Source organism: Catharus ustulatus, chromosome 11 (genome assembly GCF_009819885.2).
Source record: "Catharus ustulatus isolate bCatUst1 chromosome 11, bCatUst1.pri.v2, whole genome shotgun sequence".
NCBI classification, from domain to species: Eukaryota; Metazoa; Chordata; class Aves; order Passeriformes; family Turdidae; genus Catharus; species Catharus ustulatus.
The window spans coordinates 2,595,610-2,620,013 of NC_046231.1; the positions used below are offsets into that span (position 1 = coordinate 2,595,610).

Genomic DNA, 24,404 nt, shown 5'->3' on the forward strand with positions numbered 1-24,404 from the left:
CAAAACAAGTGACAAGAAATTAGACAGGCCCACTTATGGCAATATTTGCAACAGTAGGGATCTGGAAGCACAAAATAAAATGCCATCCACCATCACACAAGGGTCACACACCCCACCTGGAGCTGTAGCTCTTTTAAAGCCAGTCTTGTTTTGACGCAGCAGCTTTTAAGTTTTGCATCATCAAAGAAGCCTGGTTCTACCAAGCAAGCCACCCCTTGTTAATCATTTACTAACCATGTTAGAAGCCCAAATTTAGCAGGAAAATTTAAGAATTATGGACAAGCCCTCTCTTTACGGATTTGGAATTCTTGCAAAGAGTTGTTAAAACCCTGTATTGCCATTGCCAAATGAAAGCAGGCTGCCTTTGGTTTAAATTGTTTTTAAAATTATTATTAAAATTCTGTAGCTGCCCTCTATCTGTGTAACTTTCTCTGTAATGAAGTCAGGGTCTGTCTGCAGGAGGGTCCTGCTTCTGCCAGGACTTGGCACTGACTCACAGGGCTTTCTAACTCAGGAGACAGCACCATGCTTGCAGGTGCAAGGTTATAAACAGCATTCTGCTAAATCCTGTTTATTGGTGTTTAGCATGATTGGGTCCTCAATCACTAATTCATGTGTTAATCACAATTTAGTTCCTCCCACATTGATTTACAGAATACTGTTGTAGATGCTGAATTTTAATTAAACTCTTTCTAGAAGCATAAATACGGCCATGTGGAACAAAAGACAGAGTAATAAGTGGTCAGTAGTTCTTAATGCAAATTGATTGCAATCAGGCAAAATTTAAAAGTCACGTTGAAGACTATAGTATTTTCAAAAGCAATGAGCTGTACTGACTGTCCAAGGTAAAATCTAGGCAGGGGTCTAATTTTTGGAAAAGGGCTGGATACCTGTCCATGCAAAATCAGACCTCTGCAGGTTTTCTCACCTTGGTCACCCAACTCAGAAATCTCTAATGGCAATCCTGGCTGCTTGGCCTGCTACCTTAGCAGAACAGTTGAGCAAATCTGTCTACTTTAAGAGTTGTAAAGTTATTTTATTTTGTGGTTTTATACTTGTACGACATTCTAAAGTTGATAGGCATTGCCATATTTAAATATGTGGCACAACATTCACCTTTGTATGTAAGATATCTGTAGAATTGTATATTATACATTTAATATTGTAAAGAACTTAATGTATAATTGTCATGTATTTGTGTATGCACATTTCTTATACAGTACTTCATGCCATAAACATTTCTGTAAAGTAAATGAACAAAAACAAGCACGTAGGGTGGAACACTCACTGTATCTCCCATGTTGTTTGAAAGAGGTGAGAATTTTTGATTGTGTCTTTTCCAGCCCTTTGCTCCATTCAGCTTGATGTAGCCATGTCTTACAAAAAGATAGAATTGTTTTATTTATTACTTTCATACCTTTAAGTCCAAAGTATCCTTCAGGTCCATTCAGGTTCTTGTTTTTATCCTGTATCCTGTATCCACTCCTGCCCTGCCCTCTGGATGGGGTGAGCCGAGCACTTGTGGCAGCACACCCTGTCCAGTTCTTACCTCTCAGCCAGGGAATAAAGGTGATACTCCATCCCGGGGGCTGCTCCAGGGAATAAAGGTGATACTCCATCCCAGGGGCTGCTCCTGCCCCTGGTGCTCTCCCAGGCAGCTCTGGGCAGTGCAGACTGGGATGGTGCTTTTACACATCTGTGGAACGTTGGAAGTATTCGTGGTTGCTTGCTTGGTTGGTTTTTCCTCAGTTTGGTGTTTACTGTATTTTTTAATGGCTCAATAAAGCAGCTCCAGTAGTTGGGGCAGCTTTGCTGAGGTGGCATTGGAAAGGGTTCCAGGCTGCACCAGCCGAGTTAAATGTGAACTTGAGATGGAAAGTTTAAACCATGACATCACAGCATTGACTGCAAAACAGCACAAAGGCAAGGAAGACATGTGGAAACAATCACTTTCTTAGAAGAAATATGCCTTTTTAAAAGAAAAAAAAGTTAAGCTAGGACGTTCTTTTAGTTAGTAACTTCAGGTCACTTATTTAAAGATTATTACAGTTTCATTTATCTATTTTTTACTTATTTCCCTATATTTTTAGGCATCAATATCAGCAAAAACTGATTTGAATATTTACTTCTGGCCTTAAACGACAGCAACATAACTTAATGAAGAACATTGCTCAGCATCACTAAGATGTTTTAAAGTACCGCAGCAGCCCAGCAAGGCCGTGATGTGCAGCCAGAAGGCCAAGAAGCAAAGCACAGCCTGGTTTTCCACCTAATCCCATTGAGCAAAACTGTTCTGATTGCTGTTGCTGAGCACTGGCCCCGTGCCTGAGGAGCACGAGGCTTCACGAGCACTTTGTGTCCAGGCTGTCACAGCTGCAGTGGCAGGCAGAGAGTGACAGAGAATGTTCTGTTGTGCTTGTCGGGCTCCTCGCTCCCGAGGAAGCCACTGCTGAGTGCATCCATTCTCTGCACTGATGGCACCGAGGTCTGTTGACAATTTTATTAGATGTTTCACAAAGGAGAAGAATCAGCACAACAAAACATGGAAGTATTTGGTTTTAATATTTGTTTGTGGGTATTCTGTTAATATTTTAATGCAAAATGTTTCTGACCAGTGCTTAAGAACTACAAGACAATGTGAAATTCATGTTTGATAAATTAATACTGTATGTCACTCGATGTGTTACTTTAGTAAATTGTTTTATTTCTTTACAAAATAAGTACAAATAAGGGAGTATGTTTTCACACAAATTGGGGGTATTTACCAGTATGTACAGAAATCATCAAAATAACATAACTCTAATAAACACAAGGCCTTTATAAACAATATGTACAAATTATCAATACATTTAAAACATAACTTTACACTTCCTGGCCTTAAATACCTTATGAATAATCTTTTGGCTAAATAGCAGCAGTATAAATTTTCTTCTGCTTTTCATAAACCTTAAAAAATAATTAAAACCTTTGTTTTTAAAACTATTGGACAAATAGTTCTATTTGTGCTTTCGCTATGGTTTCCCATAAAAAAAAATATTGCCTCAAAAAAGTGGCAAGCATAACATAGTAAAAATGGAGAAGATAAATAAGCAAAAGTGTCCCTTTGTGGTGACTATAACACTGTTAGCTCTGCAGCCCCCCGCCTGCTCGTGTCCCACTCGATCCCCATGGCTCAGACTCACACCGGCACCACTCAGCGTCCGGGTGCGTCCAAATTCTGCTTCAGCAAAGCGTTTTAAAGGCATTTACCCCACCTGTAGGTACTTACAGCTGCTCCTTATGCCTAAAGCCACGTGCCTGTCCAGGAGCCTCCCCTGCTGAGGGCTGGAGGCCTTGGTCCAGCTGTCCAGGGCAGAGGTGTCCTCACTCCAGGTGCCACTGCCAGGGCTCACCTGCTCTCCCCACTCCACGAGTGGAAGTGGCCCCCAAAAACCTTTACAGCGACTTTAAAAATCCATATAGAATACTCTAAAATCTTTACTGAACAATATTCTCTTTTAAAACCACCATTAAACCATACTCTTTGCAATAAATAAATTAACATTTTTTTTTTTTTTAGAAAATAAAACCCAACTTTGAATCTTGTTACTAACCAGCTGCTACAAATGCGCAAAAGGTTGATGAGATTTAGAAAACAACTGGAAGCAAGTCAAGGGAACTCAGCTGAGACCCTGCACACACATTTCATACACTTAAGATTTGGTTCAGCAAATGGTTCAGGAAATGAGCTGTGCAGTAAAAGCAAAAATTTGTGGGAGTGTGCAGTGGCTAGTCTCTTGTCTGTGCAAAAACTTGCCATTACAACTAAGTTAAACAGCAACAGGTATCACTATGGTCAGTGAGACAGTGCTAGTAAACTGAAAACAAAACAAGCCCAGCACCAGGAGTGAACACTCAGGTGAGCACCAAGGCTGGGGCCCACTCCTGTGAACTCATCCCAGGCCAGGCCAGGAGATGCTTTAGGTGACCCATTGCAACTTCAACACCAGCTACTTCAGCCTTACCTAAAATGGCCAAATGGAGCAAGACTTTGATGTTGATTTTATTTGTGGAGTTAACATTTTAAAACCTTTTGCACATTTTTTGTGGTTTATATATATATATATATATATAATTTTTTACATAAAGGGAATTTATTGCATGTGTCTGACAATTTTACAAAACAAAATTACTGGAACATTGACTTCTGAAAAAAATAGAAGGCACATTAAAATGACAGCTTTCAAAGCAAGTTGAGCTTCTGTGGAGCAATCAGTACAACAGTTGGCTTTATTTAAGCAGAGCTCGGTAGAGCAGGAGGGAATGGCTCATTTCTCGCTCCTGTTCCATGTAGAAGATGAAGTCCCTGAGGTTCACTCGTGTTATTTTCTGCCGGGGGTACTGCCTGGGGGAGGCTGTGCCCAGCCCCTGGCTGCCCCCGCACAGCCCCAAGCCCTGCAAGAGAACACAGCACAGCTGAGTCTGCAGCAGCCAAGGGCTCCCTCCTCCCAGGGCTGCAGCTGCTGATTCTTCTGAACAGCTTCAGTGGGTCATTAGGAGCCTCATTCTGAACACATACAAGAGGGCTTTTTAGCTATTATTATTATTTCTATTCTTCTGAGTCTCACCAACTTGCAAGCACGTGAGGCTAAACCTTGTTCACTTACAAACTCAGGAAAAATCCATCCTGCTACAGTCATGTTCACAGTAGACACATCTGACCAGTTTAAATTCAGGAGCCTTTTAAGAACAAAATGATTTTCAGTAGATAAGGCCATTAATGTATCAAATGTGTGCACAATGCTGCTGCTCATCCCAGGACTGGGAACAGGTGAGTGACATCCTGGAAGTCCCTACAGGGACCCCAGTTCTCTCCTCTGGGTCTGCTGAAGAGAAGGGCTCAGTGTGGGGAAACACTCAGCAAACAATCAAAAAATTAAATGGAAAAATCACACAGACATTGTGTGATGATAAACATAAACATCAGATACTTGTTTCGACAGCTATGTTAAATAATTATATATTTTTAAAATTGGTTCATTGGTACTGAATTACTGAATACCTCATCCTGGCTTTGTATATAGAGAGAAAATTCTTAAACTGGGCCAGAGAACACTGTGATCTGAATATTTAGAAAAAGAAAGAACATAATTACAGCCCCTGCAGTCTCCTGGAGTTTAAACTGAAACCTGATGCATACACTTGTTCAGTTGTTTTTTCAGCCATAGGAGTCCATTGTTTTTATTAATTCCAATTGGTGTGTAGCAAAATAAAGTGTTCTAACTTAGAAAAATAGGTTTTAATCTCTGAAAAGATTTAAGCTTTTTTTCAAACATCTAAGACATCTGGTAAAATTTTCAATGCTTTTAATATCCCAGATTTACTTACTGCTGCTCAAACCTACCTTCCCTTCCCCAGGAAATACTTATTCTAAGATCTTGACTCCAGACATTAAGAATACAGTTAAGGGTAATTTTACTACTGAAAAGTTGTAGGGGAAACATCTATGGTGTGCTGAGAGCAAGGCAGGGCACTGCTTCCCTCCATCCTTGCAGAACTGCACCCCTCCTGTTATTTCAGCCATTCCTGCTCACTGGATTACAGCAGAGGGGCAAATCCTGTTCTGTCACCACAAACACAAAAGGCTTAATGGAGTGCAGTGAATGGGGCTCAGCTTGCAGGAACAGAGGGAGAAGCCCACAACCTTTGGGCACCCAGAGCATCTGAGCAGTGTGGAGCAGTTTTTGTTAATGAATTGACTGAGCACTGAACCTCAGTGCTCACAGGAAATGCAGCTGCTCAGCCATGCTGAAGCCAGACATGCCCAGTGCATAATCCATGGATTCAGCAGTGCTTCGAGTTCAGACCTTAACCCAAGAAACACTTTGCATTTCTAAAAGAAACAATTTAAACTCCTCCTGTCTTCTACAGTTTGGAAGGCCTTGACCTGCCTCTCACTGCTCTCTGACCATGCCCCCACCCTGCCAGGGCTGTGCCCACTGTTTCTACGTCCTTAAGAAACCACTGTGTGTGTATTTATTTTAAATTAAGCTGTCTCAAAAAACACTTCTCCTCCTTCTCTGTTCCCTCCATGGTGCATCTCTCCCCACAGCACTTATTTCAGATTCATCCTGACCACAGGACCTGTAACAAATACACTTGCAAGGAATGTGACCACCTTAAACTCCTTGGAAACCACTGTCCATAGCACTCCAGACTGGGAGCATCCCACACACAGTTACCAAACAGTCAGAGAAAAGCTGCATAATTAAAAAACCCTATTTCTTGAGTCAGTTGAGTTACATTTACAGCAAGGAACTGCTCTTCTAGTTTGGAAAGAGTAGCTGGAATTAAGATGTGTCAAGTCATATTCATTGCATTTATCACTAGAGATACTGAACTTCAAAATCTCCTTAACCAGCACCAGGACATGGCACCAAGATGTGCACATTTGTAACCCCACTTGTGAGCCCATCAGTCATGTTCTGGAGTTGTTTTACAAGGTGAAAAATAATAATAAAAAATATTTCAGAAATACAGAAGCACATCTGTAAGTTGACAGAACAGTAATTTGTATGTGTCAATATGATCACTAATTTAAATTAAAAATCAGTTTGTTTGGTAGTGCACTGTACTCACAATTATTCTGCAGATGCTATATAAAAAAACCCAGACTACTAAATGCCATAATTATTTAACTGCATACATGAATTCAAGTATAGTCAAAAATAATAGCCAAGAATAGTGAAATTGAAGTAATTCAAAATTTCCTCAAGAAAAATCACATTTTTTATCAGCATGACAGATTTTTCATCAACCCAAACAAGCCTCTGTGTTGTCTGTATCTAGGCAACTAATCAGAGTACACAGATAAAAGCTCTAATAAAAGAATAAATGGTTGTAAATTGTTTACCTGCTTTATTTCCTGGCCTACCATATGCAAGCTATTCTTGAATCCCACACACTCAAATATACATCAGTGCCAGTTCAGTGAACTTCTAGTTATATTTCAGGAAAACTTCCAGAGACATTCCAGACCAGAAAAAAAACCTGTTTCATTTATATATGAACACTCTGCCTCTTCATTTTGAGACATTCCAAACATGAGTGTCAGTGACTTCCTATCCCTTCTCTCCTGGCCTCTCCTTTCCCCTCTGCCTCTCTTCCTGTGCTCCTTCAGTCCTTTTTTGTGACACCCCTGGGGACTGGGGACTGCCTGGGACCTGGTGCCTGCAAATCCCCCAGCCCAGAGCAGAGCAGAGCAGAGCAGGGCACAGAGATTCTCTGTGCTCTCCTTGAAGGGCTCCAGGGCTGGGGAGAACCTGAGCTTCCCCCCAGCTCCTGTTCCCAGCCAGGGCTGAAGGGAAAATCAATTCATGGAAAATCCCAGGGAATTTGTAACCCTGCCATTGGGTGCTCTTGGTTAACCTGTAATCCCAGAGCCAGTGAGACAGTCACAGCCTGTCTGCCTGAATAGCTTACTGCACTGTAAAATCATCCCTGAGCTGATGGGGACAGAGCTCACAGCATTCCAAATAACAGTGCTGCACTGACAAGCTTAATTCCACTGCTGGAAGTTACCTAGCTTGAAATTATGGCTTCAAAAGAATCAGAGTAGTTACTCGTTCTGCATGCACACTTTGAAGCAATTCTGAATTTATGTCAGATGTGACACAAGATTTGGGCCACCTTTCTCAGCCTGTTTGTTATTTTCACAATTTTCCTCTATGAGAAAACTCATGCTGTTCACAAAGGGAAACACAAACAGTTCAGAATAAAACACTGACCCAAGATCTGGTAGATCAGTAGCTAAATATCCAACAGTGTGCCACAGAAACAAATCTCTGAGTGGCAAGGAGACTGCAACGAGCCCTGGGCTTGTTGTTCAGCCTCTCTTGGCTGTACCCAAGCCTAAGGCTCCCACTGAAGCTGCACTGAAAATCCCAAGCTCCCTCCTACCTCTGTCCCCCTTCTGCTGGGCCCCAACTCAGAATTTGATCCCTAAGGATCCCCAAAGGTTTAAAGGCTGGGAAAGGGGACTGAGGCACACAGACACCTCTTCCAAAACTATCCCATTCCAAAATGGGCAAACTCCCAAAGTCCCAGTATCTCTGGGCATTAAATTACAATAGTTAACAGCAGCAGGTGGATGAAAATCAAAGTATGTAAGTCCCAAAAATGGGCTGTTCCCTGCTCGGGACAGAAGTGTTTTCACAGAAGAAAGCAGATGTAATACAATCTACACTTATCTTTGTAAAAATGATTTCTACTGTTGAACAATTAATTTGTTTTTTCCTTCACAAACCTGCACCCCTTCAACTTTGAATTACAGAACCATGGAAATGCAGTACAATATTCCAGTCAGGGAACAGAAAGAGAACGGCAAGTAGAAGACTGCATTTAATATTTTATCCATCCCTCCTTCACCAGAAAACAATTCAGTGCTGACATCTCTGCTTTGAACAGAGCCTTGATCTGTGGCTATTGCCTCTCCGTGAGCCAGAGACAAGGCAATAATGACAAAGGATGTACTGGTTTTCCTCCCAGGCTGCATGGCACATCCTTGTGGCAGACTTCACTTCAAGCCAAAGTCTGAAAGTGGGAATCACACAGCAACAATTCAAAGCCAAGCTATGGAGTAAAACTACACCAGGAATTTTGCCTCTGCAAGCTGCATGCACTGCAGAGGAGTGGGAAGATAGGGTATCTATTAGTCTGCTCTTCTGAATAAGAGGTCTTGACTCACAAGAAACATTCTGGAGGTATTCTGCAGCAATTATGTTTTTACTTGCATAGAATGCTATTAGACCTTTGGCTGAGAGGCACATGAAAAACAGGTATAATACTATGTGTGATTAGCTGTCCCACATAAATTAGGGTTTAATTCAACACCTACTGAGGCTAATAGTAATGATTTCACAGAAACATCCTAAAATTAAGATGCCTCCAAAGTACAGAAATGTAATAACTGTTCATCAGCACCTCAAAGATTAACAATACTATATGAAATATAATTGTATCTACAAAAATACCGTGCATTTTCATGTGTGCAACATGGTGGCTCTGCAAGTGTCTTTAGAAAGATTCATCACCAAAAGCTATCATTTAGGCCTTCAGATGAGCAGCATTTACAGGGAGGATTAGTCCCATGCTTTCTTCCAGAAGCTGGTTATTTTCATTTGCCAACATTTTTACCCTGTACTATTTTAGTGCAACTGTTCCTACAGACTCTTTTGGCACCCGTTCACTTGCTACACCCTCCTGGATGCAAATGCATCTCCTTTCCCCTGGGCACATAAACACACACCTCACCCTGCAGACAAACATCAGAAAAACTGATTTGCACAAGTACTTACAAGTACTTCAAATACCAACACAATTGCAACATTTCAAAGACAGCATGCAGTAATTTTTAAATTAAGAAATAATAAGGGCAAAGTAAATCAAACTAAGTCATGGATACCGTGAACATTTTTTCTTCAGATGTGATCACTTCAGTTTATAATTACCTGATGTTATTTGAACCCAAAGAGATGGGCTGCCATTACAAGCAGGAGATTTTATATGTACCTGCTCCTTGCCCTTATTACATTACATCAAGTCACATATGCAAGTGCTATTAAAATAAAAAACCTGCTTGGTAAAGCAGCAGCTTTAATCCAAAGGCTTCCAGTTGAGGGAACTGGGCATCTATTCCAATCTCACCACTTACTGCTCCCTCTAAGACAGCATTTCCCCCCCAGCTGAATGAGAGCAGGGGCAAAAAGCAGGCTATGAGGCATTTCAGTGGGAAACTGGGAAGAAGAGGAGTCTGCCCCAATGCCAACAAATAATGAGATGAAGTGTGAGGCAGCTTTGGGCTATGACATTCACTTGCTCAAGAGAGATGGGTGCTCAGCACCCAGTGCTCAACAGGGCACTCCAGGTAGGAACCAGACTCAACTAATTTTCACTCCTTAATGAATGAATCCACACAGTGTCTGAATAATCACTGCCTGATGTGAGGCAGAGAAAGTCAGGTTTTTGAGGTAAGCTCTGCATTCTGCAGAGACCTTTGACCCTTCCAAGATCTTTTGGCACCCCCACTGCCCATCTGGTGTCTGGTAAGAGCACGGTGCCTTGTCTCCTCCAGCTCCTTGCAGCACACTCACATGTGCTGGTGCAAGCTCTGGCTCTCCTCATTTCCTTTATTCCTGAATCTGCTCTTCAGGGCAGCCAGGTCCTGCCAACATCTTTATCCACAAGCATCTCACACTCCACACAACCCACTGCCTTACTTGGACTTAAAAGTAATGACAATTTTACCTGATTAAGAATTCTTAAGTTTGGGCTGCATTCTTGCTGTGGTAATTATAAGTGGAACATTCTATTTATCCTGTTTCCATCATACACTTATATTTTCATTTTGCTTGGAATGTTTCTCCTCACATGCTTTCCAAATGTTTAATCAAGTGCTGCTCCCTTTGAAATACTAATCCTGCCCAAGTTTTTTATTGCTATTTTTCAAGCATTGTGGTGCTTTACCCGTCTCATCTTTCAATACTAACATAGGAGTTTTTTCCTTGTTTTCTGTTGTTCTGTTGACGTTTTTTTAAGGATTTGCCTGTGTTACTCTAGCCTAGCCACTCTGTACATCCCTGCACTCTCTTACACTGGCAGTCAAGAAACATCAAACCAACTTCAGGAGAAGCCCTACAGCCCAGTTTGCAGGATTCACATTCTCCTTGAGACATGTATGATTCCCATCTGAATTTTTTCTAATATCCTTGATATTAGTTTGAAACTGTCTCAGTTTTACATAGTGGGGGGCCCTCTCCTTTCTAACCTGTATGACTGTGACTTTCATTAAATCAGAAACATAAAATAATTAAAATATTCTTGACATTCATCAATCTCTAGACACATATAACTGTAAAATTTAATTGTTTAAATATCTAATTAAAACATACATAATTGCTATACAGTTAAGGCTGCTTTTTGGCCTGTCTCTTACTGAAAACACTCTGAGCAGAGTGACTGTAGGGGACCAGACTCATGCACAGCAGGTTTTGGTGAGAAGTCAGCACTTCCACATGCATCACGACAACCCTCACACGTGTCCCAGTGACACCCAGGGGTCACAGAGCTGCTCCATGTCCCAGTGACACCCAGGGGTCACAGAGTGCTCCATGCCCAGTGACACCCAGGGGTCACAGAGCTGCTCCATGTCCCAGTGACCCCCAGGGGTCACAGAGCTGCTCCATGTCCCAATGACACCCAGGGGTCACAGAGCTGCTCCTTGTCCCAGTGACACCCAGGGGTCACAGAGCTGCTCCATGTCGTGCCAGCCCTCCCAATGGAGTTGGACAGGCAGGAGACAGAGAAAAGTGTCCAAATCTCAAACACAAAATCACTTTCTCAGCTCTTGAGAGCATGAATTGCCCTCATTCATCTCAGCTGACTTTCGGTTCTTAAGCCTAATTATGATGTATAACACCCAGACATTATAATAATTGTGTTTCCAGCTGTTGGCCATCCTGCTCACTCCCAGCAACTGTGCAAGTGCCAATCAAGGGACTTTATGCACCAGTTGCCAAACAAAGGACAAAAATACCCACAGATTTACCAGCTCCTTAGGACTTTATTCCTGTGTAAAATCTGCTGGTGGATTAGTCACTCTCTCTGAACAGAGATCTAAACCTTTCCCTGTAATTACCACAGGCTCCTCTGTGGATTGAGGGTAGTGCAGGGCCCTTACCTGTACCCAGCCCATTAAACAAACCAAAATAAAACAGGCAATGCAGTTATCTCTGGATTGAGTGGCAATAAAATTAAGCCCTTAATGCTAATACCTTCAGCTTTCAGGATAAACACATTGCCAGAACACAGCCCAGTGTGCAGGAAAAAAGGCATTATCATTTGTAAATAAAAGGTGGAAGACAACTAACACTCTATTACTTCAAATATCATGGAATATAATTAAGGATGGTGCATTTCAGACATTAGGGAGAAATGATAGAGTTCAGCAGGGAGAAGTTACCAGATCATTCAGCCATTCAGTTCTTGATTTCTTCACATTTCTTACAGCTAAGTCTCACTCTTGGCTGTTTTTAAGTTAGTGGTTTGCTTGTTCCAAAAACATTTTAAAAACTTAGATTGGCACAAAGAACTTTTAGCAAAAGGGTTCCCAAAAGGAAACAAATTCCTACAGACATCAGTGACCTCAAACCAGCTCCACTCCCTGCACTGCTTCCCTCCCACACTATGGAAGTCCCCTGCACATCCTGGTCACCCAGTGCTGTTTCCATCATGCTCCTTCTCAAGTCCTTCTCCACCTTCCTGCCTCTCTCCCACACCAGGATCACTGCTCCAGGACAAAGCAGAACTTGATGATCTGCATGTCTCCACCACTTCTGATTGCTCTGCATTACAGTGTTAGACTGCCTACCTAATCTGCCCCTAAACTTCCAAACCCAACCCTCTGCTTCATTCTGTCCTCCAACCTCTGTCAACCCAGGTTTTTCTTCTCCCTTCATTATTAGACAAAATAAGACAGCCAAGCCTTGAGTAACAAGCAGATAATTTCAATTTATAAACACACTACTGACGATTTCAACTTTGCTCTACACTTTAGAAACCCTGTAATTCCCTCTTACTTCACAAATTCCCAAATCCTTATCATCCTCCAGCCCATTTCACCACAAAGCAAACAACCAATCTTTTAAGGACACTTATCTTTTACACAGCCAATAATGAAGAATAAAGTTTAAATTTCAAACTGAGCTATTTGAAAAAAACTCAAACATACTTGTCTTCTGTAAAGTTAACCCTTTCACACACTCACAATTGTCCTAGATCCACCTCACTGCATAAACAGTGGCATTAAATGCATCACAAAACTTTCCGAAAGATTATTTAATCAACTCCATCTTACTGTAACAAAATGTTTGGGCAATCCATATCAATATCTATAAAGAATAAATGTCTTCAGTGTATAGATGATCATGGAGAAAACCCAGTAATGCAGAAAACCATTTTTTTTTTTCAGATATTAAAGTTCTACTCTTAGTTATCTCTAGCTTTTCATTTTTACTATTCTGATAGGTTTGAAAACCACTCAGGCTACCTCAAGAAAAGAAGATTTAACAAGTAAATGTCACAACTATCACCACCTCTCCTTTATTAAAACCATCCCCAAGAGATATAGCTATTAATTATTTAAAATAAATTAAAAACCAGGTAGTCAAAATCAAGTGCTCCACTACAAGCAACTCTAATTAAAATAGACTCTAAAATATATAATAGAAATAAGTCTAAGCCAGACACAAAATCACCTAATGAACCATCTGATACATAGTGAAGAGCTCCTATGGATGGGTCCTGACAACTGACAGTAATCAATGTATCAACTGACAAGTCTATCAGATCTAATTACTCCCACAACAAAATGAATATGAATGTTATATTTAAAAGAAGGTTGTAACTACAAGAGAAAAACCTTTACCAAAGTCCTGGCTCGGACCAGAGGCTGGTGATGTGCTATTTGTGGCTAAGTTAAACAAAAGGCAGTGGAGCTGGCACAATAACCCATGGCAGCAACGTGAGAACGGAGCAGATGCTGGAGAGGGCACCCAGGCAGACAAACACTGAGCACACAGAGGGGATCACTGCAGCAATTACAGAGCCAGGGAAACAGCAGTGTGCCATTCCCAGTGCTCCACAGCATGCAATGGTGCTACTGGCCTATTTTTACCACTGGCAGTAGGAGGGGAGGCACAGCAGCTCCAGGAGGAGCAAGTGCATTATGATACAACACAACATGAGCATTATAAAATGCGAGATGAATCTCGAGCCCAGAGGCTCTTTAGCACCACTCCAAATCACAACTCTCTGCCTTCATTTTTCTTCTTTGCTACTATTCCACTTCTTCTCTCAGTACTTCTGACTCGATTAACCCTTCATTCTCTTTCTTGTCTTCTACCTTAGTGCTTTCATGGTATCACATCAGATTCCTCAAAAAAGCATCTGAGTATTATCAGCAGAGATTAGAGATCAGCAGTCAGGTTTTCTGACATACTCTAACCCAGTGAAGCTCCAGTTGTTTCCAGGGAGAAATTTATCACTTCATTGGCACCTCAATAAGACAGCAGACTCTTTTGACAATCTGGCTCCTGAATAAAAGTTACAAAAATCATAAATCAAACTATAACCTGTTTTTAATGGCCTGAATTCAAGTGCTGTGGATTTGTTTTTTTCTTCAAATACTTTCCCCAGAAATTCAAGTCTAACGAGCCCAAAACAGACTTCCTGAAACACAAGCTTCATTTTTGTTTTCTGGGAATTAGGAAAGATGCAGTTATGTGTTACACCTAATTTTTGGTATCTTTTTCTGGAATGGTGAGTTCTGGTGTTTGGTTTAACAAATGACATCTTTCTCATTAACCTGGCCTGAAATGATGAAATCAATTTTTCAAGCTCTTTTTTTTGGTCTTTCTACAAATCTGTGCTAAGATCCTTGATCTTTCCACACTGTACACTTAATGTGCTACCTGAATGCGTGCAGCAGCAACATATGGTACAGTAGGTTATAACTATTTTACCATCTGTTCTAGCTGAACTCTAACCTCAATAATCCCATATCAGCTTTTCCCGTTAACTGCCACAGCTCTTAGATCTTGGCTTCTGCTCACTCTTTTAAAATTAAATTGCAGTAAAATGCAAGGCCAGATCATGACTGCTCTTCAGAAACCTCCACTGCTCCCCAGGTGACTTCATTTGGCCAGGGTCTTAAACAAATTATGCCTTCAGAGCTAGGGGCCTTCTTTTTTTTTTTTTTTTTTCCTTTCAATGAAAAAGATAAATCAGTAACTGGAACATTCTTCATTCTGAAAAATATTGCTCAAGATCCTGCTGTATCCTTTACATACTCATTTCCAAAGAATTTTGTTTCTGTTATGCTCTCATTTAGAAAAGGGCATCCCCTTCAGTGGAACTACAGTGGATTCCATACTTTCCAGGAGCAAACTTCAGTGCTGTCCCAATCTAACCACCTCCCACTATGGGCATAATTTGGTTTTTCCTCAAACAGAGCCATCACTATAACCCCTTACTGCCTTGCTACTCTGTGTACCCATACAAGCCAAACAGTTGCATCACAGTGAACAATAAAATGTTAATTTTATTGCAATAAATCTAAGTTCTATCCAAAGTTCAGGAAACTAGACAGATTTTGTAAACTGAGAGAAGACATTTGAAGCTTTTATTACTGTTAGGGTTTGTTGGTTTTGTGTTTTTGTTTGGGCTGTAGGGTTTTTGTTTTGTTTTGGTGTTTTATTGTTTTATTTTGTTTTACTTTTAAGACTTGCATCTCATGTCATCAAGTTCTATTTCATATAGATGTTGGAATTTGAAAGTAAGCTCTAACTCCAGCCAGAACAACTCATCTGGTGGACTGAATTGAAAGTCTGCTTCATTTACAAAAACTTCAAAAATAGCTACATAGTAATTAAAATCCATGAAAGACTGTGGCTTTGGTATAATTTACACATACCCATGCAAAACTACTACATATACACAGACATATGGAAAACAAAAATACATTTTAATATATACTAATCACAGCCACAAGAATATGCCCCTCTATTTTTTGCTGCAGTACTTGACAATACCAGTTCTTATGGATGATAAAATTGAAGAAAGAATCAAATATGATTATCACCAATTACTATTTTACAGTATCCATATTCAACTCCAAACAGTAAATCATAACAGCTCAGTAAACTTCTGAGTCATTATCAACTGAACCAGACTGTAATGCCTACACAATGAAAACTATGTTTGTAAAAGAATATCTTTGTAAAATTATTCAACTTTTATCATCAGTAGAATGCCTTCTCATTAAAAGTATTTGCATCTTCTCCATTTTGAAATACCACATCTTGTGTACAAATATTGCTTCCTTTTGGATTCCTGTTTAGTATCTGAACAAAAGGGGAATTCGATTTTTTGAATGTGTGAAGAAATCAGTTAGTGAGATATAATTTTGCTTTTTCACACATGAGCAGTTTAAATATGTTATTCAATGTTATCTTGAGGCACAAACATAAGGCATGGAGGTTAGAGAAGTCAAAACTACATACTAGTCTGTTACCTCAAATGTCTTCCAAAACATGCAGCCAAAGAATATCGTGGAATCTATGGTTTAATTAAGGAATATTGACTTTAATTGTAATCTGGGTCCTATTACACAGATGGTATACAGTGTCTATACAAATATACAGAATCCCTAAATATATAATTCCACACATGTTTTCCAACCACACAACTGAATCTATATAGCTCTACTTGGGGGAAGAGAGTAGCACTTTGTTTCTTTTGGAGTTTGTGCTAAAATAGCCTCTTCCTCCACCCCCTCCCACTGTGCAAGGGAAATAAGAGCTGTAACAGTTAACAACGGGACTTCACTTTTCTCCTCCAAATGCAGGACAACTGCCCTCCCCCACCAATTCTCTTTTGCATTCAAAATATTTCCACCTCTGCATAAAAATTACTTTCTCATTATGCAGTTTCACAGAGTTTCCTAGGTGGCACCCCAGGAGCATAATCCTGATCTAGGGAACAAAACCATCTAATTACCCCAGCTGCATAATTCATTGGCCATGAACAGGGGTTGGCCAAGCCATGATCTTATCTGGCACACTCTGGGGAGCACCTGTGGGAATCTCTGCCCTGGGAGAGGCACCAGGCAGGGCCAAGAGCTCCTTGGGAGTCCTGGGGTGGCCAAGGGGAAGGAGGACAAAGGAGAGGAGCCATCCTGCAGCTGGACTTGGGGCTCTCCAGGCAGTCAGCCCTGCCTTTGTCTGCCCAGTCTGGCTGCAGCTGAATCACTGGAGAGGTTTCTTACAGCTGTGATCCTCCACAGCCACCCTGCAATGAGCCAACACTCAACTGCAAGGAAAACACTTGAACTGCAGATACTCAAAGTATATACTACAGGTTTACCTCAATCTCATTCAGAGGCAAGACTGTAATTTGAAAATCAGACGTTGCTCAGATGACAGAAACAAAACACAGATATGGAGTATTCCTTATTTTACATCTATTTTTTCTATCATGCTGATGAAAAGCTCACAGTATTCTGGCAAACTTCCCGCCTGAAACATTTTAGACACTGTCTTTAGAGAATTGCAGCAGGACCTTTTATTACTGCTTGTTTGTTTTAATTTACCGGAGTTGCTCTCAAGTTCCACCTAACCTTTGAAAAGCAGCATCCTGTTTGTTTTCATGATCAGGTAACTGCCATTCACTAAATTACAAACAAAGAGGAGCCCTGCACCACTCCTGGTGCCAGCTGGCAAAACACCTTCTGGTCTCAGGTGAATTTCAAATGTAAAGTATTGATATTTAAAAGAACTATGAATTGGGTTCTAGTGTGCAACATTTTACCTTATAATAAAGACTAAGGCAGAAAACATTTCAATTCTCAACGTTTTCATCCTGCATTATAACAAACATGAGTGGCAGAGAGACTTGTCAGCCCAGTGGTTCAGGCACTGTTCATCTTTCATCTCCTGCATCTGGGCTGCAACCACTCGGCAATAGGCTCACTTTCTCACTAGGAATGTCATCTCGAAGCTGAGAAACCTTCTTGACAAATATGTTTTTGAAACAGATGTATTTTTGCTAAACATTTTATCTTTGACAAAAATGTATTTTGACAGAGGAAGTTTCATAGCGGATTGGTTTTTTTTCACCGGCTCTAATAACAACTTCGACTTTTAGGGCCTAAATGGGGAAAACTGCTCAGACTCTGCCTCTCTGATTGAGGTGAGGGCTCAGTGGCTGGAGTCTGGTCACTGCTGTGACCACCCCATGGAAATCTGTCCATTATCCCTTCCTCTGCCCCCATTCACCACTGCTCACCCTGAAACTGAGAGCTGCCGCAGGGATGCTCCTGTGAGCAAGGCTAGGACTGGGACATGAACCTGCCCCATCCTCCTCAGCAGCTCTTCACAGCTCGCTCTGAATGACTACTCTGTGTACTTAAGTAGTAATTAACAACATAAATGCTTAGAATAAACAGTTAGGACGGGGCATTTGAAAAAAGAGTTAACAGATGTCCTTAACATTGCTGCTGGCCTAATAACGTTCCTGCAGTAATTTATTTGATGTGGAGTTTATTTAGCTGCTGCAAACATGCAGGTTTATAATAATCATGAGCAGGTTACATTAAGCACAACACGACTTGGGTGTGTAACACAGTGTTAAAAATAATCCTGGAAACTGTATGCCTTGAAGATATTAGATGTGCAGTATCTTCTACAACCTGATTGTGAAAAGCTAGCCAGAAAGCACCTTTCAGACTTAAAAAAAATATATTAAAAGAAATATAAAACCCAAGACTTCTTTTACAGATAATTTTGCCTATAGTTTGGGATAAATTCAAACATCAAATCCTGGCATACTTCAGTAAGCTATCAGCACAGCAGTGCTGCCTTTTTTCCCTTTGAAAAATGAAAGAATTAAATTCAAAACAAACAACTTCAATTTAACACCAAACTACAGGATAACCAATCTTAAAAATGTCAAATTGTAATGGATCTTAATACCCATATAAAACACAAAAATAGTGGCATTGTTCCTTGGTAATGCATAGCAACCTTACAGAATTTCAGTGAAGGAGAAAGAAGGGAAAAACACCTTATTACTTCTAACTCCTGCGAGCCATTTTGGTCTCCAAAGGTTTTAGAGCGCCCGGGGCCATGTGTCTGCAGTGTTTCGGGAAATGACTTGCCTTCGCACGAACACTGCTATGTTCTGCAGCACTGCTGCCCCCCAGCATCCCCGCTCCATTTCTAGTTAACTCTTCCTTACCTGTGCCAGTTTTTCTCCCCTACTTTTTTTTTTTTTTTTCAGCAAGATTCCAGAAAGGTTCTGCTTCGGAAAAAATAAAAAAAGAAACCAACAAAAAATTCCCCCCGCAAAAACGCAAACTAAAAACCCCTCTGCTTTTTCTGGCAAGTTTTCCCAGAAAGAAACAGTACCAGAATTTAACTCTATAAAGAGAAAAAAACAAAATCAATTTGAAAGTAAAATATTTGACAGCACAACTAGTTTAGGCTAACAACAAGCTTTGAAGTTTGATACTGCTCTAATGTTTGTGTTTTGCTCCAGTTAACAAACAACAGCTAAAAAACAAAAAGTCAACACTCCCAAGAATACAATGGCCCTACTAAAATCCTTCACTTCTCACTGTATTTATATTTTTAATTACACTCCCAGCACCACATTACAGGGTTTGATTAAGTCCTCGTGACCATTCACCAATTTGTCTTAGCAGCAGTATTAGAAGTAACAGGAAATAACCCATGGAGCAGAGAGGGGAAGAGAAAGATTTCATCCTCCATATCGTGTACTGAGCTCACTTAGCAGAGACGTTTTGTGGTTCCCTCTATTTTCTGTAAAGATACATGGCTGCACACAAAGCTATTCTGCTTGATAGCTTTTTTTAAAAATCTCCAGAAAATTCTTTGCCAAGGTCACTGCTGATTGACTCAAAATATGACAGTGTACGAGGCTACTAAAATATTCTGTTCATCTCAGAGCTTGAGTAAGCAGCTCTAACTAAGAGGAAAATCAATATAATACTTCACAGGGAGGAAGAAAATGGAAAATAGTTTAGCAGTTAAGTGGTTAATGCAATTCCTAAGTGTTCAGCAATCATTGCAATTTAGTGCCATTTCGATTATTACACAATAAACAGACCATGTTGTCTGGAAGCAAATTTTTATGAGTATAGCTGAAGGGGTTGCAACTTATTTAGCTGCTGAAACTCTAAGGGAAAGAACATTTCTGAATGCTAACACTAAGATCAGAAATATACAGGTACACTGGAAAGGTTATTTTTAGGTCACTACTATGGTAACTAACCACACTGACCTTTAAAATTAGTATGCAGTTCAAGAAAAATGAAGTTCAGTAAAATGTTCTTTAAACAGTGTAATTTTAATAAACAATATTGCACATCCTTACAGCAGAATTCTGTCACTTTTTACAGCTATTAATTTTATTTTTATATCATAATATAATGTACAAAAATATCATGATGCAGAACCGACTAGGAAAAAATGTAAACAGCCAGAAAACTGATTAAACTATCATTAATTTATGTTTAAAGAAATTAAAAAAAAAAAAGAAAAATAAAAGCTATATTTATTTCTGCAGAATAAAATAAAACTGCTAGCTGGAGAAGTGCAGTTTTTCATATGATGTAAAGTCATGGAAATATTCAGAATAGTTGTAGTTGAAATCATCTTACTTTGTCTCATTTTGAAATACAGGATTTTAAGTGGATATCAAAAGCAAACCCAGTTCTGCAATTTATAAATTCAAAGAAACAGGCAAGAATTATGTTTGGGGTAGATGAGATAAATAGTTGTGAGACTGAGTGTATGGTTGATGGCAGCAGGGAACTCAATAAAGGAAACAGCATTTTGAACAAAAAGTGCTCTCTGATACCAATATACTAAGAAAAAACATCAATTAGAATCTTGGCTTTAATAAATAATACATGTGTCAGTCCATTAGGTGAGAAAGGGAAATCAAATTTTGGCTGGTCATAAAGGTGTGCTGGCTGTCCAAGAAACCAGCACACACAACACACCAGCAAGTAGTTAATGCTGGCCCTTGGAAAGTGCCAATTTACCCCAGCAACCCATAATCATCAACCACAGAACACAACTCTTCTAATTTTATTTTCTCAGCCATATTTGAGACAGCTTATAATGTCAAATGGTTGATAATAAATTACATACATAGTCAAAAATTATTTTATAAGCACACATATATGTCTATACAAGCACATGTACAGGGAGAGATATACACAAACATTGTAGCCTAGGCCATACTGTAGACCTTTTTCAAAATGTGGCTCTTCCAGAAGAAGATATGAAAATTAATTTTAAAGAGGGGAAATTATATCTGAACTTTTCAAACCTAAATATGTGAGTAACATTGCTCTCACAGTGACTTTTAAATACGTGGATCACAACTGCTATGAAAAATGAAAAGAAATCTCACAACTAGTGGGATTCTGGTGACCTGTACAGTGTTCCCGTGTTTCCTGAATTTTGTGTCATACCTACACCTCTGTTATCTCAGACAGGAGAGATGGATGCTGGTCATTGGCAACTGTATTCGCCTTTATCTGGAAATGAGCCCTCTTACAATATCCACTGTACAAAGGATAGGGATACAGCAAGAGATAGGCACAATTTCCTATTTAAAAAATAAAAACAACCCAGACAACCCCCAAAGCATGGATGAGAAGCTGTGCTATATCCTCCTTGTCCTGCCAGGGCTGTCACTGCAGCCATGGGAGTGAGCTGGTCTTCATGGCAAGGGGATAAATGTGTGCTGGGGACAGTGACCACAGCCAGGAACAGCCAGGAACCCTGCCCTGACACTGTGATGAGCACAGTGACCACAGCCAGGAATCTGCTGTGACACCACTGGGCTCAGGGTTCAGGGACACATTTGCCAGGTGAGAAATTCAGCTCAGAAGCAGAGATCCAACCTGTCCCTGTCTAAAGCTGGGCACACAGGGCAGCACACTGATTTCTCTCCATTGGTGCTAAAGCACATACACTGGCAGCCCCACTCTTTCTCTTTTTCCCTCATCTCATTAACACTTAAAATAGTTTTTCTGTTAGCAAAAAGCAACTTAGGTGTATTAAAAAAAAAGTGATAGGCAACAGGGTCTTATTTCCAAAATGTAAAGCAAAATCTTGAACTTTGCTTTTCTGAAAATTTAAGACCCACCAATCAGCCTGCCCCACCTTTCTGTGGGGGAATTTTGCTGATAGTAAATTATCAAAATTGTCATTCTTTGAAAGCCAACCAAGACTCTGAGCATTCTTCTTGATATCTTTTTAGCCTAGACTGTTTCCAGCTGTTGGGCAAAGAGCTTATTGAAAGAGTGGAATGTGCCAGCCAGGTGAGAGTCCCTAGCAGGAAGGGAACCAGCAAACACAACAGGTAGAACCCAGATGGAAAAAATCTCCCCATGGTATTCTCTCACCAGCAAAGACATTCATTCTGCTGTAATGAATGGTACAATCTCCACATTTATATTAAAACAGATAAAGGTTCTGAAAGGTTATTTTTCATTTTGCTTGACTGATGTTTACACAAACAAATCCAAATTTCAGTTTAAACAAACAAAAATGCTCATGCAAGTACTAATTTGGAACTAAGATCCACAAAGATTATATCTTTCCAGCCTGACATAAGGGAAACACGAAGCAGAAATCACTACTGTCTGACACTAGGAAAAACAATGCTGATTAACTACACAGATTTAGTTTTAAAATACAGATTTCACTGCAATACTATAGACACATACTAATATCTTGCTTTAAAAATAAACTGCAAATTCAAAGGAGAACATGGATGGGTTTTTTGAGTGTATAAATATATATTCTTTTCATCTATTTAGTGTGCAATTTTATTTAAAACACAATAAAATGACAGGCAGGTCTAAAAGCTAAATATAAAAATATAAGAATGTGAAATGAACAAACTTTTTCACTCTGCAGTTTTTATTTTATTATTAGATGCTATTCCTAACTTGTTAAAATTCATCAAATAGAAAGCTGTGAATAGAGAAAAAATTAAGCCAACTAGAAAAGTGTGACTTGGATTTAATATTTTATAATTGCCAAGGGACATACTGAGATCAATGAATTTTTGCCCGAGATGAACGTCAGAAAGAGATGTACTTCAGTCTTTTAGGGAACATTGGTCTATTTAATTCTTGTGTCTGATGCATGTGAAATATGCCTGTCTTGGCCTTCTTGGTGCCTCCAGGCCATGCTGCAGGCACACATTACCACTTTTAATAGGCCGCCATCTGAGGAATGGCAAGGGATCCAATAACCCATCGACTCTAATGGATTTGCCTGTTTATTCACTTACACCTTTTTTGCAGCTAATTTTAGTTTTGCATGCTGAGTTGTTTCACTTTAAATTAAATGAATAGAAACAAAGGGGGAAAGACTGTGCAGCTAATAAACCATGATTATTTTCCAAGTTCTTCACAACAGGATCCTCCATATACTAAGGTATATCACTTGAGAACAGATTTGCTGCTTCGTTTTTCCACTTGTTGTCACAATTAACAAAGCTGCTTTTAAATTTAGTGAGACAAAAAGTAGGTTATTATAAAGTCTTACTTATAATGCACTAATGATTTGCAGCAGTATAAGGCAACCAGCTTCAAATCATTATGAGGGTCACGAGCATCTTCAAAGAACAATACAGGTAACGTTAATGATTGTGCAGTATTATCACAAACAAAAACAGTATACAGTTTAATCTAGCCCTTCATGTGTACTTTGAAGATCACAGGTAACACTTAATGTGTTACTTATAAACTTATAGTCCTTCTAGATACAGAGGAACTCTGAGCATTAAAAATTTCCACTACATTTGATCCTTAGGAAAAATATACATTACAGGCTAAAACTTATTAGGGGATATAATCTCTATATTTGGACTGCATTAATATTTTGTTCCTTTACAGAAAAGCTCTTCCTCCCTTTTCTTAGGAGATGCCCCTTGCATCTCACTCTCCACAACCTGTGGGTCCTCTGCAAAAGCTCGAGGGGACCTTTAAGGTCCCTTCTAACCCAAACCATTCTATGATTTATTCCAGAACCTTCTGCTCACCCAGCTCTTTTCAGACCCACGGTTCAGGTGCTTTGTTTTCTCAGAAAGGCTGAAAGGAGCTTCCTCACTGCAAGGCACAGTGACAGAACAGCTTTCAGTGAGTTACAAAGGGCTTTTCTTTCTCTGCAGGTTTGCTTGAATCCCCCTCTCCCAGGGCTGCCCAGTGTCCCTCAGTTCCCAGAGGGGCAGACAAGGGCCAGGTGTCACCTGCTGCTGACAGGTCACTCACTGAAGCTCTGCAGGAGCCTTTCTGTCCCTGCCTGGGGGGACACATCCCTCTGGGCACACCAACAGCCCCTGACCATTGCCTGCCCTGAGGAAATCACTGTGGCTTTCAGGCAGCAAGTCATCAAATCTAGGAATCATCCTCTTTTAAAAGCATAAAAATAATACAGCTCCTACTTCCAGAAAGAACAGCCCAGGCTTGGTCCCTGAGGTAACCAAAACACAGCACCACAGGGGTCAGCCCAGGAAAAACAGCTGCTCAGCTGGGGCAGTCCCCAGAGACTGACTTCACTGCTGCAAAGAATTATTCTTTCCTATAATAAAATTGCATAAAATACAGCAGCACGTGGTCATTTGTTCCCTCTTCATGACAGAAACCAAAATGCAGGACATCTACAAGAGGTTGTAATATGAGGTAAGGCTTGTGGACCAAACTGCAGGAATATGGATATAAAAAACTAGCATTAAGGACCAAAAACTTGGGAGCCAAAACT

General features: G+C 40.1%; 1 protein-coding gene across 1 annotated transcript in view; it reads right to left on the minus strand.

The window, feature by feature from the left end:
* Positions 1-4,091: 4,091 nt before the first annotated feature.
* LOC117001466 (transcription initiation factor TFIID subunit 4-like) overlaps positions 4,092-24,404 on the minus strand; it is a 146,582-nt gene continuing 126,269 nt past the window's right edge. The window contains exon 16 of the mRNA XM_042779638.1: positions 4,092-4,434. Coding sequence (XP_042635572.1) covers positions 4,270-4,434 — 165 coding nt within the window. The 3' untranslated portion in view covers positions 4,092-4,269. The remainder of the gene's footprint in view (positions 4,435-24,404) is intronic.